Source organism: Phacochoerus africanus, chromosome 2, assembly GCF_016906955.1.
Source record: "Phacochoerus africanus isolate WHEZ1 chromosome 2, ROS_Pafr_v1, whole genome shotgun sequence".
Taxonomy (NCBI): domain Eukaryota; kingdom Metazoa; phylum Chordata; class Mammalia; order Artiodactyla; family Suidae; genus Phacochoerus; species Phacochoerus africanus.
In genome coordinates, this window is record NC_062545.1 from 108,980,273 (window position 1) to 108,998,877 (window position 18,605).

Genomic DNA, 18,605 nt, shown 5'->3' on the forward strand with positions numbered 1-18,605 from the left:
TGGTTTTTTTAGTGACATAGAGTTACACTGAACACCAACATTTCTGTGAGCCAGAGCACTAAACTGTATTAAATACAAACAATTTTGATACTAGAAACCAGCATCCTTGAACTTCAGAGTATATCCATGTCTTTTCCATACTGTTCTTCAAGTAATCATTACATTAGTGACAATCCATGAGGTAAAAGGAAACTTTTCAGCAGAAGAAACTGAATCATTTAATTGACCAGCAATTACCAAATACTATGAATGACCGGATCAGTACAACATAACTTCTTTTCTTTTCTCCTTATAAGGACTGAATGAAATAATGATTCTAAGTTTAAAATAATTCAAGCTTTGGAGTTTAATCCTTCTTTCTGTCATTTGAAATGCATCTTTGTGGAGTTCCTGATGTGGTGCAGTGGTTAATGAATCTGACTAGGAACCACGAGGTTGTGGGTTTGATCCCTGGCCTTGCTCAAGGGGTTAAGGATCTGGCGTTGCCGTGAGCTGTGGCGTAGGTCACAGACATGACTCAGATCTGGCATTGCTGTGGCTCTGGGGTAGGCCGGCAGCTATTGCTCTGATTCGACCCCTAGCCTGGGAACCTCCATGTGCTGCGGGTGGAGCCCTAAAAAGCAAAAAAAAAAAAAGTGGGAAGGAGCCACTCAGTGACTGCCAACCTAACTGCCACAGCCTCACCTGAGCAGGCTTTTAAAATACATCCTGGGCCCATCCCTGAAACTCCAGTTCTATTGGTTTGAGATGAAGTGCAGGCACCAGTATTTTCATAATCCTCAAGTGATGTGCAGGAAGGTTTTTTTTTGGGGGGGGGGGGTGCTTTGTTCTGTCTTTTTGGCTGCACCGATGGCATGCAGAAGTTCCTAGGCCAGGGATCAGACCCAAGCCACAGCAAAAGGCATGAGACAGACAATCCCAAATCCTTAACCTCTAGGCTACCAGGGAACTCCAGGAAGGTGATTCTGATAGAGTTGTATTGCTCTAGATACTAAACAAGAAATTTTTAGGAAGTGCTAGAGGCAGCCAAGTGGTGGGGAGCTAGGTGGCCATAAATGGCTGCAGGACACTGACAACTCTAGAGGGGAGGTTAAGTCATTTGAACCATTGCAGCGTTAGTACCCATCTTATCCAAAACTGTGAAGAGGTCAGCCACGCAAGTACCAAAGGTAAAGGGGGTTGCTGGTGTGAGTACCACACATCAGGAAGAGGCTGCAGGCAGGAAAGAGCTGAGATGGGTCCCATGAGAGCAGGAACTCAGAACCGGGGTGTCTGAGCTTGACCCTGGCAGGGACGTGGGACTGGTTGTGACACCAGGACTACAGTGACAATCAGAGTGAGGGGAATGAAACTCCACATGCATGAGGGTTGCTGCTCAGATTCTTGGGTGATGTCACTACAACCCTGTCCCACTCTCCCCACCTAACCCCACATCTCTCCCTCAGTATTTAAAACTCTCAATCCATCTATAAAATTAAAATTAAAGCTGAGTTCAACCTCTTCACCTAAATTCTGATCAAACGAATTGCCTAGGTAAATCCAATTAGAGCTCATTCCTATTCTTACAAGTATTTTAAACTTAGATATAGGCTGAATATACTACACATGCCCCATTTCCATCGACCATTCCACCTGACTGCAAAATAGGATATAATCGAATTTTCCCAAAATAACACAAAAAGATTATAAAAATTATGTAACTAAGACCCATATCTAATTTTAAAAAATCATTCATTACCAAGTATTTTAGTAATAGCTATTAAAGTCAGTAATATCTAATTTCACATATACAAATTGTGAAAAATAAAGATATAAAAAAAAGCAAAAGGCATGAGAGAGATGTTTGGTTTAAAAAAATTAAGTCAGCAGAGAGTTTTTATGTGTGTTCATTTATTGATTGCTGGGAATCAGCCTATTGAGAATACATGACATGCATTTTGGGGGAGAAATTAATCAAATCTGAAATGAAGCCATTCAAAAAGCCTGAGAGTTAAAAAGGTAGCAGAGATTAGCTCTAAAGACACTGTGTGGGGTGACTCAAACAGCCATGTACAGTTGACATTAAGACTCCAGCTGCAAATACTTTTGGAACTTATTTATTCTTAATTACTTAGGAACTACCAGGGAAGAGTGAGGATCACTCTGCCTCTCTAGCCTAAACTAATGCCAGGAAAAATGCTGTTCGATGAAGTACCAAAAACCAAAAATTTGCTCTCAAATTGTTCAAGGCGATTATATTTTTACAAATTCTTCCAAATCAATTCATGTGTCTTGGAATTATAAGTGGCCATCAGATTTAGAAAAGACATCAATTGATGTGAAAGACTGTATTCATTTCATTCCAGCATGATTTACTAATGATTTATAGTCTGTCCTAATACTAGCAGATTTTTACAGCATAGTGTCAATTTTTCCCCAAAGTGTTTGTTTTGACTCACTGATACAATAAAATGATAAAGTTAAAGAATTCCAGTTACACTTAAAAGGGCAGAAAGATTAAGTTACTGGAATGTCTCAGACTGTAATTGAAAACTATTTAATTATAGATGTGGTATGTATGACAAAGATTATAACCTAAAACTGGATAAAATGTTGAAACGTATTCATAACGGCAGAGCTACATGCCACATATTTCCCCCAAACTTTGTTATGGGTATTTTTTCTTAAACGGACATCAACGTCACCTGATATTCCAATGATTTGGATTGCTTTTCGTGGTAGCAGGAAGAAAAAACAAAGGGAAAACAGAAATGGATATAACTCGGTGGAATAAAAAGGGGAAGATTTTGGCTTTTTGTTTTTGTTTAAAGAGGCAGTTTGTTCCTTCCATCAACTGTGTTCTTCTCTTAATGTCTCAGGGGGAGCTGGTTACGGCTTGCAGCGCTGGACAAATCGAGGGTATAAGCATACATCTCGGATGTGATACCTATCCAGAATCCAGGTTAGGAATCGTTCTAAGCCCAGGCCATACCCTCCATGTGGACAGGTGCCATATTTTCGCTGTTAAAAAAAAAGAGAGGAATAAATGCTTAGTTCAAAACATTGTCTAAAAAGGAGTTCCCATTGTGGCGCAGCAAAAATGAACCCGACTGATACCCATGAGGACGTGGGTTCCAACCCTGGCCTCACTTAGTAGGTTAAGGATCAGGCGTTGCCGTGAGCTGTGGTGTAAGCTGCAGACACAGCTCTAATCTGGCATTGCTGTGGCTGTGTCACAGCCTGGCGGCTACAGCTCCTGATTCGACCCCAGCCTGCAAACTTCCATATGCCATGGATGTGGCCCTAAAAAGCAAAACAAACAAACAAACAAAAAATCTTGTCTAAAATAGTTTAAAATTTCCTACTGTCAGCTTATCATGGTTAAAAAGTCAACCCTTAAGCTATATACCTTCATGGACCACATATGAAAAAATAATTTGGTATGAAAGGTAAACCAGGGATTTGCCACACTGGAAAGTAGATTTCAAACTTATAAATTAAGCCAATGTCTCTGTTTATCAGAAGAAAATAAAATATAGGCCAGCTATTGGTAGGATCTAATGACACAGTTCTAAAAACTCAGTAGCGACAAGCAACGCCAGCAGTTACTTAGGTTTCCAAATTAAGTTACCATATGGCCACAGACAAAACCAGCAATACTCATGACATATTATTATAACCAAGAAACTGAATACAGTTCATTCAAGTGCCAAAGTACCACCCTTTTTAAAAATTTAAACTTATACAGATTATAATGAAAAAAATTTAGTGTTTAAAAAATTTTTATATACCTGATCTGTATACCAGTAATAGGGAGTGGGGTCAATTTCTTCTCTTTTATAACCTGCCAGTAATTCTTCATTATCCCAGATACGCATTGAGCCTCCCACAATCTCACCAACATTGGGCATCAACACGTCAACCTTTAAAAATGAGGAAATAAAATGCAGTTACTAGCAGGCTCTCAGTCATGGCACTGCTCTAGAGTTTAAATGAAAGTCACGTATTTTAGAACTAACGGAGTACTGTGATCATGCAAAATTCAAATATTACTCCAATTCTATAATTTAACAAGGTAGGTTACATCCACTCAGAGGACAAAAACTACTTCTTTAAATATTGCAGATTTATAATGCAATATTGCCATGAGCTGTATCTTATTCCAAGGACAGTCCCCACCCCATTCAAAAGCAAAACCACAAATACTGTGTCACAAACGGACAGATTCGGTGAGGCGAGAATCCTCGGGACACCGCTGCATGTAGAAGGACTTGATCTCCACGGGAAACCGACACAGCAGGATCGGCTCATTAATGGTATCCGTCATGAGTCTCTCAGGAGCTTCTGGGATATCCTGAGGTTAAATGAGACTTCATTAACATTTGCAGCTCAAAAGGCAACGACTGAAGCAGCTCTGTGACCCACTGGCAGCCCTTCATCTTGCTCATGCCATGGAGTCCAGAATACACACCCACATGATGTAAGGGACAGTTTCTCTAAGGTAAACTGTGAACAGAACCGTCTCCTCCTGTATCTGTGCCATGCTGCCTGAGGAATGGATAAAGACCCACACAAAGCAAACCAAAGTCCCCCCCGCCATGATTAGGTTCTGCTCAGTCCCTTTTCCCCCACTCCCACACCCAGCAGTGGCCAGCTTTTTTTGGGGGGGCAGGCTGCTGCATCCGTAGCATGTGGAAGTTCCCACGCCAGGGAATGAACCTGTTGCAGTGACAGTGCCAGCCTGCTGTGCCACAAAGGAACTCCTCAGTGGCCAGTTTTATCTAGGTCGAAGCAAATGTGGTCCACTCAGTCCCACAAGGCATAAGATAACCAGTGAATGCTCCACAGCATCAATGATCGACACACAGAGTATATTATTAATAACACCAGCCTTTAAACTCTCCTGTTATCTCTGCTTCTTTCCTATTATAATAAATCTGCATGCTTTCAATGGTAGTTAAGTCACAGTCCTAAGACAAATAAGCAATGTCAAATTTTAAGTGTCACCACACCTGGAGGAGTTAGCCAATGGAAATTAGATGACGATGAATCAAGTTCTGCTTCCCTCTCAAACATCCTTCAGTAAACCACACAGAAATTCAAGTTAAAGCCAAAAACTCCTGTCCTAGTAAAAACTGACTGAGAGAACTGGACAAGACCCACTGATTTGTTTAATATGAAAACAAGAGGGAGCTTATTTAGCAATCACTTGGCACAGGTGGTTTCAAGCTCTAGTCCCTGGAGCCCTGTGCCCTCCTGAGATTCAGAGAGGAAACGGGAGGCGAGTGAGAGCTCTGTCTCTCAGCTTGTCACTGCTTCACATACTAGAGTCCTGTACACGATTTAACAGGGAGAAAGGGGCCTTACTGTATGTTCCAAAAGATCTGAGGACCTCTTACTACTCTAGCAGCCTTCCCGTATGAGACGACATCAATACAGTAAATGACTAGCCCAGAGGGCTTTCTGTGCCTCAGCCCCTGCTGGGCACTGAGCTCATTAAGTCCTTGCAGCTTTGCATGGTGCCTCCAGGGCAGAGATAGGGAAGGGGTGGGGGGTGGAGTGATCACTGGCCTTCAGCTACTCCCTCCACTTGGGAGGGCCTCTTACTCCAAAGCTTGAGTTTTTTCCACTCAGTCATATTACTTGGCTGAGTACTCAGTAACAACAGTTCTCAAGTTTTCAGCACCGAATTTGGTAATTATATGTCCTCAACTGAACTCATGAAACAACAAAATTTATATAGGCCTAGTATACTGTCTGTCCTCTCTGTAAATTCTTTCTAAAAACAAAACAAAATTCTAGTTTTTCTCTAAAAGATTTGCAAATACTATGTAAGGAGAGATTAAATGCACAGAGAAGGGGGCTGAAAGTAATGTTAGCAATCTTTACCTCAAAACATGCTGGAAGGGTGGTGGCTGGCAAGACAGACAAGCTCAACGTCTCTGGGGCACCTGCCACCTTCCCCACCAAGCCTTTCCCGGCTTTGCATTTTAACGGAAGGCTATTTTCCTCTTTGTATCATCTCCATAGGAAGGAGTTTTAATTCACTGTTTTGGGGGAAGGAATACTTTTTGAAAGAAAAGGATTTTCTTTTTCTCCAGAAAAACAAAACAAAATATATATACATGCCAATGCTTGGCATGTGATTTCAAAGTTCACAACTAAAACAAACAAACGAACAAAAAAAATGGAGTTCCCGTTGTGGCTCAGTGGTTAACGAACCCGACTAGTATCCATGAGGACACAGGTTAAATCCCTGGCCTCGATCAGTGAGTTAAGGATCCAGCGCTGCCATGAGCTGTAGTGTATGTAGGTCACAGATGCAGCTCGGATATGGCGTTGCTGTGGCTCTGGCGTAGGCTGGTGGCTACAGCTTCGATCAGACCCCTAGCCTGGGGAACCGCCATATGCCGTGGGTGAGGCCCTAAAAAGACAAAAAGAAAAAAAAAAAGTTCACAATTGTCTGAAGCATCCAGCCGTCTAGAGAATTGCAATTAGACCTTGTAAGTCAAGACCAGGGATTGGTCATGGAAGAGGCGAGACAAAGGATGAGATGTGAAATTTACTGAAGGATGAGATGCTAAAATTTACTGAAGATTGTAAATAAAAGGCACTGCTCTAAGGCATATTCTACATCTATTAAGCCATGGATCCTAAGACAAACCCAAGAAGGTTCCATGGTTATCATTTATTTGATGACAAGCCGATGCCTCCTGCAATACTGGTTAATTAACTAGAAGTAGCAATCCACTTGAGCACAAGACCAGCATGGAAACAATGACTGGAAAGAAATACCTCTCCAAATTCGTAGAAAGTTCCATCTTCTTTCTTTATATTGTGTTCTTTTAGCCACACAATAGCATCTGAATAGTTCATCCGTCTGAAAGGCCGTTTGGGGGGCTTGAAGTTCTACAGGAGAAAGGAAAAATACAGTGTATATAAAGAAACCATTAACATTTTAAGAAACACTATTTGCCATTATTGTAAAATATTACTGCAGGCTAAAAAACAATATGGACATTCCTAAAAATGGAAAATACATACAAAGTTTCTCCTATGTAAATTAAATTGTGAAATTATTGGCAATGACTAATATCCAGTCGCAGTCTTCAAAACAGTAGCCCAGAAATGAGTGAAGGGGGTCAAAAGGTACCAACTTCCAATTATAAAACAGGCACGTCCTGGGGATGAAATGTACACAGCATGGTGACTACAGTTAATAATACTGCATTGTAAATCAGAAGTTGCCAAGAGTAGATCTGAAAAGGTTGCGTCACAAGAAAAAAAAGTTGCAACTCTGGTGTGGTGAACATTTTCCAGTATATACATATATCAAATCATTATGTTGCACACCTGAAACCAATGTTATATATCAATTATATCTCAAAAAACACACATTTTTAAATTTTATTTATTTTTTATCTTTTGTCATTTTCTGGCTGCACCTGCAGCATATGGAGATTCCCAGGCTAAGGGCCTAACCAGAGCTGTAGCTGCTGGCCTACACCACAGCCACAGCAATGCCAGATCCGAGGCACGTCTGCAACCTACACCACAGTTCAGGGCAACGCCATATCCTTAACCCACTGAGTGAGGCCAGGGATTGAACCTGCAACCTCAGGGTTCCTAGACGGATTCGTTAACCACTGATCCATGATGGGAACTCCTCAAGAAATACATATACAAATATATATACATTAGTCACTTATTTAAAAGCTCACCAAGCTATTATATCTCTAAAAAACGAAGGTGTGAGAGCACAGACTTCGCTGCCTTCCAAATCAGTATCATAAGTTTTGTGTTTTCATAAAACGGCAGACCTACCGGGTTGAGCTCTCGCACTATGCCTGCTGCGGACGATTTCATGACTCTTTCTACCACGTCACAAACCAAGTCCTCCAATCGGTTCAGGAGCTCCTCAAAGGTCAGGAAAGGGCACTCTGCTTCCACGTGAGTGTATCTGAGGAACAAGGCACTAGCTCAGAGTTCCCAGGCTAGGGATCGCATCGGAGCCACAGACCAGCCTACACCACAGCCACAGCAATGCCAGATCCTTAACCCACTGAGTGAGGCCAGGGATCAAACCTGTGTCCTGGTGGATACTAGTCAGATTCGTTACTGCTGAGGCACAAGGGGAACTCCCTAAACATATTTTCTTCAAAAAAATTAAAAACAAAAACAAAAATACTATTTCGTACTCAGCCAGATGCCTTCGTGTTCTGGACTGTTCTGCCCTGTATGACTGTGCGATACAAAAAACATCTCCCAGAGCTGGAATGCAGGTCTCCAGGTACAGCTGAGAGGACTGTGTCAGGTATGCCTCTTCTCCAAAATAATCCAGCTTGAAGAGTGTGGCCCCGCCTTCCACCTGTGTTTGCACTAATGTTGGAGGAGTGACCTGTTCAAACAGAGAGGAGGAGTGAGTAAAGCACCACTGTTCAAAACCTGCACAAGGCATTGTTTGCAAAAGATGAGGAAGGCACACTTACTTCGTAGTACCCCCTATCGAAGAAGTGCTCTCTAAAGCACCTGGTGATCACGGAACGTGCTTTTAGGATTTTGGACATGTTTTCTCCCCGGATCATCATGTGTCTGTTGTTGAGCTGGACGTCAACATCAGACTCCTCATTGATCAAGTTATCAGCACCTCCAGCAGGGGCCAATCCAATCAGTTCCCAGAAGTCACAACTCAGCTCATGGCCCCCTGGAGCCTACATTTTTAAAAAGGGTGGGGGGGGGGAGGAAACACAAAATTTTCAGTTTTAAAGACTTTTATTTATATCAAAGTTTTTAGTAAGCTAATTTTCTAAGAACCTGATGATTATTAGCTTATTCTTCGAAAAAGAGACCTAAGGATTGAAGTTATATTGACATATTTAATATTTCCTTCACAGTAAGTAAACACAATTTTTTTAAAATAGAAAAGCACAAACTAGAAAATAAAGTATAATCCCATGACTAACTATTGTTAAAACTCTGGTAGGTGTCTAGCCTTTGCCCAATAATTTAAAAGTAATACACACATAGAAAAACTCCTTAAATGCAAACCTTTTATACTAAAAGCTCTTTCTCTTTGGAACACACATATAGTAAAAATTCAAATTCTCCCTAGTAATTCCATTGAAAGCATTTTAGAAGCCATGTTATGGAATACATAGTTACCTTGGTGCAACTGGACAGCAAGTAACAATCATGAAAACCATTCCATTTTGCAATCAAATTACTTCCAAGGAAAATTCAGTGAACTTGAATCAGATATTCATATTTTTTTTTCTTTTTAGGGCTGCACTTGCGGCATATGGAGGTTCCCAGGCTAGGGGTCCAATCAGAGCTACAGCTGCCGGCCTTCACTACAGCCACAGCAATGCCAGATTCAAGCCGCATCTGCAACCTACACCACAGCTCATGGCAACACCTGATCCTTAACCCACTGAGTGAGGCCAGGGATCGAGCCCGCATCCTCATGAATCCTAGTCAGGTTTGTTAACCACTGAGCCACGATGGGAACTCCAGATATTCACTCTTAATATAGGTTCTTTACATGAACTCTGGGAGATTCTCTTTTATCAATATTTCTAGTGTATTAGGAGGACCCTATGGACTCCCTCTGGTGGTTAATATGTCATGTTTGCTTTCTTCAGTAAACAAATATAACCACAGTTGTAATTTGGACTATAATTACCATCAAGTAACTATAACTGGGATAGGTTACATGTCTGTTGGCTGGGGAACAAACAACTCTCTAAATAAGTGTTTTATATATATATATATATATATGTGTGTATATATATATATATATATATAAAATATATACATATTTTTTTAAAGAGGCTTTCAAATTCTATTCAAAAGTTTCAGAGTTAGATTACTGTTCTTTCCTGAAAAACTTGGGCAGACTTTTTATTTCTGCCTAGCGACACAAGCAAATCATTCTAGGCCATGGAGATTATTCAGAAGCTCTTTGTGTTGAAAATCCCTGAGATTGTTACATCATATGAGCTGTACAGCAAACACATTTAGCCAGAAAAGGAATAAGCCTACCAAATTTAGCAAGTGCATCACATCTCTATAGTTACATAGCAAATGCCAAAAGTACCAATGAAGACAGTAGAAGACAAACAAGCACACAACCTATTCACCCAGTGAGGAACTCAAGGCACTCACCTGCTTGCCCTTTGGGGTGAGCTTTAGCATGCCATACACTGCAACACTACTCTCAGTGGACAAGACTACTCCATTGTAACACTGACACTATAAAAAGATCAAGTTCAAATTTAGTTATTCCCATTTACATTAAAATACAGAAAAGCACAAAGGGAATTATTTAAAAACAAGTTATCCAAAACTAGTAAAACAAGAAGATGGCCATTTTTTAATATTAATAAAGAACAGCTATTTTTGTGGGAGAAAGATTTATCGATATATAGATATACACATATATTGTAAATACATACTTTACACACATACATATGCATAAACAATACTAGCCCACATCTCTTACAAGTGTCTGGAAAGTTCGTTTCTCTTTTTCTTTAAAATGTAGACTGTTAAAAGAGCACACAGAGTCCATTTAGGCTATGATCATCAGTGCTTACAAAAATCATTAGGAGAAATGTTTTGGGGAACTTTATAAAGGAGTGATCAGGCCGTCAATACCTGAACCGCTAATCATAAAGACAAATGAAATTATGAGTGCTTTGTGATGCGATGTAGTTGGAAGAATATGACTTTGTTCATGAAGTAGTTGCATCAAAAAAAAAAAAAAGAAGACGATGAATCCAACCAGAACTAACCTCCAGTTTATAACAGAGAAGTTAGAGGAACATATTAATTGACCCTTAGGATACAATCAACCAAATCCAGAATGTGAGAAGTTTCACAGGAAAAATGACCATGTTTTTTCCAATAAATGGCAAGGTGGGTGGGAGGAAGAAAATGAAAAGGGAAAACTGCTATAAACTAAGAGAGATTTTAGACACATAAGATGTAGATCTTGTCTGGATCCTCATTCAAAGGAACCAACTGTAAATAGGCATGAATCAATTGGGAGAATGTGACAGGGTATTTAAGTTGTGTTAACTCTGGAGTGTGTGTGTGTGAGAGAGAGAGAGATAATGGTAATGTGGTTACATTAAAAATATTTCTTCTTGGATATGCATATGTAAGTATGATTGTATGATATATGATGTCTGGGAGGTAAAAGGGGGGAGCAGTAAACCAGAAATTATCTTAGTTGTTACTTGTTAGGAACTTAATGTGTGTGCAAGTGCCCTCCAAATTCACACGTTGAAATGCTTCCCTGCAACGTGATGGTATTAGGAGGTGGGTAGGCGAGGGCAAGAGGGTGGAGCCCTCGTGAATGGGATTATACTCTCAGGACAGACAGTCAGGAGAGAGCCTGCCTTGCCTCTCTGCTCTGCTATGTGAGGATGAGGACGCAAAGGAACTGGGCCCTCACCAGAACTCAGCAGTGCCAGCAACCTGATCTGGACTTCCAACCACTAGAACGGTGAAAAAGAAATTTCCGTTGTTCAGTTTATGGTACTTAGTTACAGCTGCTCAACTAAGACGTTACTGAAGCTGAGTGATGAGCATTCGAGGTTTCTTCCTACTGTTCCATTTTTTAGATGTTGGAAATTTTCCACAATAACAGTAAAAATAAGTATACAGATCCTAAAATTCCCCAAACCAACAATGAAAGAACCTATTGAAAAAAATCTAATTTTCATCCATCATAAATATGAGAAAATGTTTACCAGATCATCTGACAAGACGCACTGAAGATAACCTGTACCATCTCGCAACACAAGAAACATTAAATTCTTTCCTAAAATGAGAAAGAGATACTTAGCCAGACTGTTCACAAGGCACTTGAAAGTACCTTCTCATAATTTAGATAAAGAAACCACCAAGGTTAAATGTTGAAAGTTCAAACCTCCCACATGTCCTTGTTCCTCTAAAGCGTCCATGAATAATATCACTACTTGGCTTTTTTTTTTTTTTTTTTTAAATTGCTTTTCAGGGCCACACCCATGGCACATGGAAGTTCCCAGGCCAGGGGTCAAATCAGAGCTGTAGCTGCCAGCAAGCCACAGCAACGCCAGATCTGAGCTGCATCTGTGACCTACACCACAGCTCACGGCAACGCTGGATCCTTAACCCACTGATCCCTTAACCCACTGATCGAGGGCAGGGACCGAACCTGTGTCCTTATGGATACTAGTTGGGTTCCTTACCACTGAGCCACAATGGGAACTCCACTACTCAGTATTTGTAAAGCATTTTAACTTCATTGTATTTTCAAACCCTGTGTGAGCCTCCTGACCCACATGATCATGGGAAAGCCAGACAGTAAGCACGTGAGCTGAGGGATTCAGTCTTATTCACCACCGATCCCTGCAATGCGTAGTACAGTACATTCAGCGGGAAGTGCATATACACTGCTGCAGAGAATCACTCTTTTGGTTTTTTAAGCCCCATTTCTTTTTACAAAGGATTTGATAACCACTTATAATAAAAGACATGAAATAAAATAATAAAAAGAGGAGTTTCCGTCATGGCACAGCAAAAATGAATCCCGACTAGGAATTATGAGGCTGTGGGTTCGATCCCTGACCTTGCTCAGTGGGTTAAGGATCCTGCACTGCTGTGGCTGTGGCGTAGGCAGGCAGCTATGGCTGATTTGACCCCTAGCCTGGGAACCTCCATATGCCGTGGGTGCGGCCCTAAAAAGACAAAAAGACAAGTAAATAAATAAATAAATAATTTTAAAAGTTTTAACAGTCATAATAAATAAGAACAAATCTGGGGGTTCCTATGGGGTGCAGTGGGTTAAGGATCTGGTGTTGTCACCGCAGTGGCTAAGGTCGTGGCTGTGGCACAGGTTTGATCCCTGGCCTGGGAACTTCCACATCCTGTGGGTATAGCCAAAAAACCAAAAATCAATTAAAAAAAAATTCTTTTTAAAAAGAACAAATTTAGAATATAAATCACTATTTCCTTTAAACAGCTAGCATTCCCAAACTACTATATATAGACTGGATAAACAGTAAGGTCCTACTGTACAACACAGGGAACAATATTCAATATCCTGTGATAAATCAACATGGGGAAGAATATGAAAAAGAATGTATATATGTATAATTGAATCACTCTGCTATATAGCAGAAATTAACACAACATTATAAATCAATTATACTTCAACTTAAAAAACAAAGAAAAGCTAGCATTCCCAAACAAAAAACCAACTAAATTTTTTTTTTAAGTTCTTCACATAAGACCAGAGATATTGAAAATTAAAGAGACACAAGACAGCTACTTCAGTTACCTTGCCTACGCAGCCTGTGGACCCAGCCAAATACCTTCACTCTTTGACCTCGATACCCTTCTAATGCACAAATCTTCACCTGTCAAGTTAAAAGACATAACAATTGATCCAGCATGTCATTTATCACAGGTCAACTTTTTCACAAATGTTAGATGGATGGCGGGAAAGTGTTAAAAATTCACAAATGGTGTGAAACTGCAGACAGCTGCTCCATGGCAGGTCAGAGCCAAAAAATTTCCTTGGACTAGAGGAGCTGAAAAAAAAAAATCCAAGTCTTCTTTCTCTTGGTACAAAACTGGCGATAAGAACCACCCAGAATTTCAGATATTTCTGTATCGAATCAATGAATAACAGAATTCACACTAGCGAGGACTTGCAGAACCCTTTCCCCGACCTCAGTGACCCCCCAGCTCCTATGAGTGGTGGAAACTCCAAGGCTGGCCTTTTGTCTGGTGGGTGACAGACAGAGGTGAGGAGAGGGAGGGGTTGGGAGGGATGTGGCCAAGAAAACAGCTTCACCACTAAGGAAGCAAGAAAAATAGGACAATCCAGCAGCAGTAAGAACTGATCGAAATCTAACCGTGTCCATTCACAGCCCAGTGCTCTGTTCTAGAAAGAATATAGATGTAATCCACTTTCCAAAAAAAAAAAAAAATTCACAAAAAAACTTTTTCTCTGTTTGAGAAATCATGAAAATCACGGCTATCCATTTCTTCCTTTTCTGGTGAAGAAACTGCTACCAAGGCAAGGTAAAATCACTTGACCGATACCACACAGCCCGGCCAGGCCTGGATCCCAGGGCTGCTAGCTTTTAGTTGGGATAGAACTCATTCAACACGCAATTACTAAGTTTTATTTAAAAATAAGCCCCATAATAGCCAGCCTCATAACCCTCAAACATTATTTCCCTCTCTCCCTTCTGAAAGAAGAGACAAACAGTGCAAAAAAAAAACACCTCCCCACAGCACGCAGCATACCCTTCAGACACAGAAAGAACAGTCCCAAGTGGCAAGTCTACAATATTTGAAATGACAGATGTCGCACTTACACATTTTGGCTCTGGGAGACTTGCATCATTTTTTATGGTAATCTTCTTTGCTTCTTCCAGGTTCTTCTCTCTTCGCAGATTGTCTTCCGCCTAGTATTAATAATCAGGCAATTATTAAAATGGTTAACACAGCTTCTGGTGTCCAAATCTGAAAAATGCTCACAGAGCAAACCCACTACTCACCTCTTTCTTTTCTCGGGATTCACTCTTCATCTGTTCCCTGTGCCACATTTTTCTAATGTTCTTCATCTGTGATTTAGAAATAACATCCCACCTCTAGAGGGATAAATAGATATTGTTTTCAACACCTCTGTCTTCTTATGAAAATTTCATCACAAAATATAATTCTATAGAGTTTTGGGTTCATCCTACCTCATTTTCTTTTTGTGAATCTACGTAAATGGTAGGAAAAGGTTCTTTTCCAGCTGTCATCAAAGCCTTGGGGAGGGAGGGAGGAAAAGGACATTTCTTTAACATTGCACAGTGTTCAAAATCAAAATATCACTTGAATTATGACATAACTTCGATCATTTAGAACATAATCAACAGCCAAGAAGAAAGCATAAAGACCCCACCAGCCCAGGGTCAATGTTGGTAGAAGGAATGGCTGAACATACTAGGAATATTTTGCTTAAAGTAGAACAGTCCTTTCCCAAATAATTCTAGTAAGTTTGGTTACATAGTATATAGTTTCCCATACTAGAAGACTAGGAGCAACAGATTTTTTTTTTTTGGCCACACCCAAGGCATATGGAAGTTCCCGGGCCAAGGATTGAATCCAAGCCACAGCTGCAACAATGCTAGATCCTTAATCCACTGAGCCACAGTGGAAACTCCCAGGAGCAAAAGATTTTAGGTGGCTGTGGGGACCAATGGGAGGTACACTAACAACAACAGAAGAGAGAGTTAACAGCACATCCAGATGGTTAATCCTCACTGAGAAACCAGGGAAGTCATTTCTTTCTTTCTTTCCTTCTTTTTTTGGTCTTTTTAGGCCACACCCACGGCATATGGAGGTTCCCAGGCTACGGAGCTACAGCTGCAGGCCTATGCCACGGCCACAGCAACGCCAGATCTGAGCCGCATCTGCGAACTACACTACAGCTCATGGCAACGCCAGATCCTTAATCCACTGAGTGAGGACAGGGATTGAACCCACAACCTCATGGTTCCTAGTGGGATCCGTTTAGCCACGAGAGGAACTCCTCCACTTCTCCTTTTAACAATTAGACTTTGTAAGGATATTTGTAAACCATTGAGAATTCATTTATCACCTGCCAGTCTGTACTGACTCTTTCTTTGTTATTATTGAAAGTCAAAGAACCTAACTGTAATTCTCCAAATCAGAAGGACACACTTTTGCAAGCAGCGACATTTGGCAAGCATCCATCTAAACAGTTCTGAGGAGCCAGAGGAATCACCCCAACAATCCAAAAAGAGATTTCTAAAAATTAAAAATAAGACCCAGGTTTGACACACCAAAACATAACCACAGAATAGGAGCTAAACAAGGGGAGAATGGTCCCAGGACAGGAACACTCGACAATAACCTAAACAAATACTGTAACAGTTCACAAGGAGGTGGACTGGCCAGACATGGCCACACAGCAAAAAGAGTGTCAGCTCCCTGGTGGCTTCCTGCTATGGCATGGGTTTGATCCCTGGCCTAGGAACTTCTGCATGCTGTGGGCACAGCCAAAAAATAAAAAAAGGGTGTCAGGGCAGTGGTCTTCCTAGTGCTGTCCTGGGAGAAGGCTTTAACCATCTTCCTCATGTGGCAGCTGCAGCCATTACAGTCAACAGGCAAGGCCATGACTACTTTCAGAGGAACGTCTGGGCCCACAATGTTGCAATCAGTTACCCACTCATGTCCCAAGTCGCTCTCTCCAAGAACCCATCTGAAACATCTTTGGCTTTCCATGTAAGTCTCCTTAGGTAGAATATACTAAACTCACTGGAGGCTTCTATGCCCTGAGAAATAATAGTTCATTAATAAATTAGCACCCTGGTTTCAGGCTCATAACTCATGAGTTCCTGAGTGTCTGCTCTGAGAAATGGGTCCTTTCTTGGTAGACAGATGTAAATCTGGTCTTGAGTCATCTCAAGGCTCAGGATCACACCTGGAGTTGAGTGGTAAATTCACTGAGAGAATCCTTAGAGTCAGTTTGGAAGAAATGTGGACAGGAACTCAGTATGACTGAGGGAAGCTGACTTCTAGTTCTATAAGAATTTAAAAAACAGCTATCTGACTAATTGTAGAGAAAAATTCCAAGATGCAGTGCCTCATGGTAGGGAAGAAAAGAAGACACCTATTAAAAGTGCTCACATAAGCTTAGACTTAGCTCATCTAATACCCTAAAACTTCATTTTCTGTATCCAGTCTTTACTTGCCGTTTTCTGAAAATTCTCTTCCAAACCTAGTGCATGAAATAACACTCCTGACAAGTCACATAACGATTGACATGAGTCATTAATAAATGCAAAGTCTTTTTCCTAATGAGAAAGAGACTCTACCTTAAGACCTGTTTTAAAAGGTTTCTCCTTGGTTCCATCACCAGTAGCATCACTTCCCTCTCGGTCCGAGACATAAAGCTCTGCTGTTTTACAAAATGAGAATAAGTCACTCGTTTGGCCAATAATTATCAGTCCCCTCACACTGCAGCTACTTTATTCATTCTTTATAAAGAAAACAAGCATCTGATTGGTAAAAATTATCAAGGTCCAAAATAAATTATAATTACTTTCCCATTCCCCTATTCAATGGCATCCATCTTGTAAAATGAGATTATTAATTCGGCTTTTCAAAATGAACTTTGATCATTTTAATTTGTGATACTGCTATCGGGAGTCCTCAATAACAAAGCAAGGGCTGTAAAATTGGCCAGACCAGACCAGAATCTTGGATGTCGTACCTCAAAAGCCAGTGACCCTGGAGAATTCAATTAACCTTTCTGGGCTTATAAGATGAGGAAAACAATACCCATCTTGAAGTACTGAGAATGAAACATAAATCAGATATCCTAGTGCTAGAAGACAGATATTAAATAAATACCAGTTTTCTCTGGTATTTAAAGGAAACCAAAGCTCTGAGGTTAAACAAATCGCAGAAGGCCTCTCAACTAATTAAATGAGCCATAACAAATTCAGGTCCTCTAAATCTCTACTTTTTTCTACTGCACCATATGGTCTCCCAGAAAATCTCAATATAAACAAGTGTATATGAAAGATAATTCACATTCCAAAATCATTTCCTGATTATCTCTTGGAAGAGTCACATATTTGGGGGCTGCCCTATGGTCTGGCCATGCCCCGCCGTGCCTAAATCTCAGCTGAATTAAGGGATTTCTCCCAATGGCGCAAGACCCGGAGCGGCCGCCACCCCAGCACGAGGAACCCAGATCTCTAGGAGGGGAGAAGGGACCCGCCTGCCCCGCGAGAGTGGACTCAGGGCAGGTCCAGGCCCCTTCCCTCTCCCGTCATTCGCGTAAACGGTGGCGGGGCGCCCACTCTGCGCCAGACTTTAATAAGAGTATGAGTTGTACTCAGCCAGAACAAGGTTCCTGCCACAGGCAGGGAGCTCCGCGCCACTTACACACCCCGGGGTCCCCGAGCTCACTCACCAAGCACCATCCCCGCGGTTGCCCTGGTCACCTCCAAGGACATCACCTCCAACAAGCAGCCGCCTTACCACCCGCAACGTGCCGCCGCGACTTCCTCAACTCGGATGTTGCATCATGTAACGTCGTGCAGAAGTCGTCGCAGTAAGTCACCGAAGGGTCGCTGCTCCATTGGTTACAGGAGGTTTCGGGATGTGGGCGATCGACGCCGCGGCCTCCATCTTTGGGCCGGGCAGAAGCTATTTCCGGATCCTGCGCCCCGCCCCTTCCCTTATCCCCCACCCGGCTCCCCACCGCGTCCGCTAGCTCTTGAACCTCCCAGGGACAACCCACCCTGCAGCGGATTAACTGGATCCTGACGGCCGGGAATGGGCGGTGCAGTCGTGCTCCCTCGGGCCTTCCTCTCTCCATCTTTCCTGCTGAATCTTCAAGGTCCGCCCTCCACCTTCTGTCCCTGTGGACTCAGCAGAGCCCTCCTGAAAACCAGACTGAGGATTTCGTTCCAGATCCCAGATAGTAGAATGCTGGTGGAATTAATGTCATCATCAAATATATCGAGCGCCAGCAACGAGCTGAGATGGAGGTAGGGCTAAGAGTCACAGCTAAGTCCTATTTCCCATTCATTGCCTGCTTT

General features: G+C 41.6%; 1 protein-coding gene across 2 annotated transcripts; it reads right to left on the bottom strand.

Annotated features, from left to right (window-relative positions):
• Positions 1–1,870: 1,870 nt before the first annotated feature.
• NARS1 (asparaginyl-tRNA synthetase 1) lies at positions 1,871–18,160 on the bottom strand. Of its 2 annotated transcripts, none has more exons than XM_047765601.1 (15): positions 17,975–18,160; positions 16,869–16,948; positions 14,727–14,792; positions 14,538–14,630; positions 14,355–14,444; positions 13,307–13,385; positions 11,736–11,806; positions 10,144–10,230; positions 8,469–8,690; positions 8,178–8,377; positions 7,804–7,939; positions 6,775–6,888; positions 4,202–4,333; positions 3,771–3,902; positions 1,871–3,000 (listed from the first exon to the last, which is right to left on the bottom strand). In XM_047765601.1, exons 1-15 carry the CDS (start codon positions 18,015–18,017, stop codon positions 2,869–2,871), a joined length of 1,677 nt encoding a protein of 558 aa, XP_047621557.1. In that variant the 5' UTR covers positions 18,018–18,160; the 3' UTR covers positions 1,871–2,868. The 2 variants fall into 2 exon arrangements, with proteins under 2 accessions (XP_047621557.1, XP_047621563.1); XM_047765607.1 differs by having other exon boundaries at positions 16,869–16,951.
• Between the last annotated feature and the right edge of the window lie 445 nt (positions 18,161–18,605).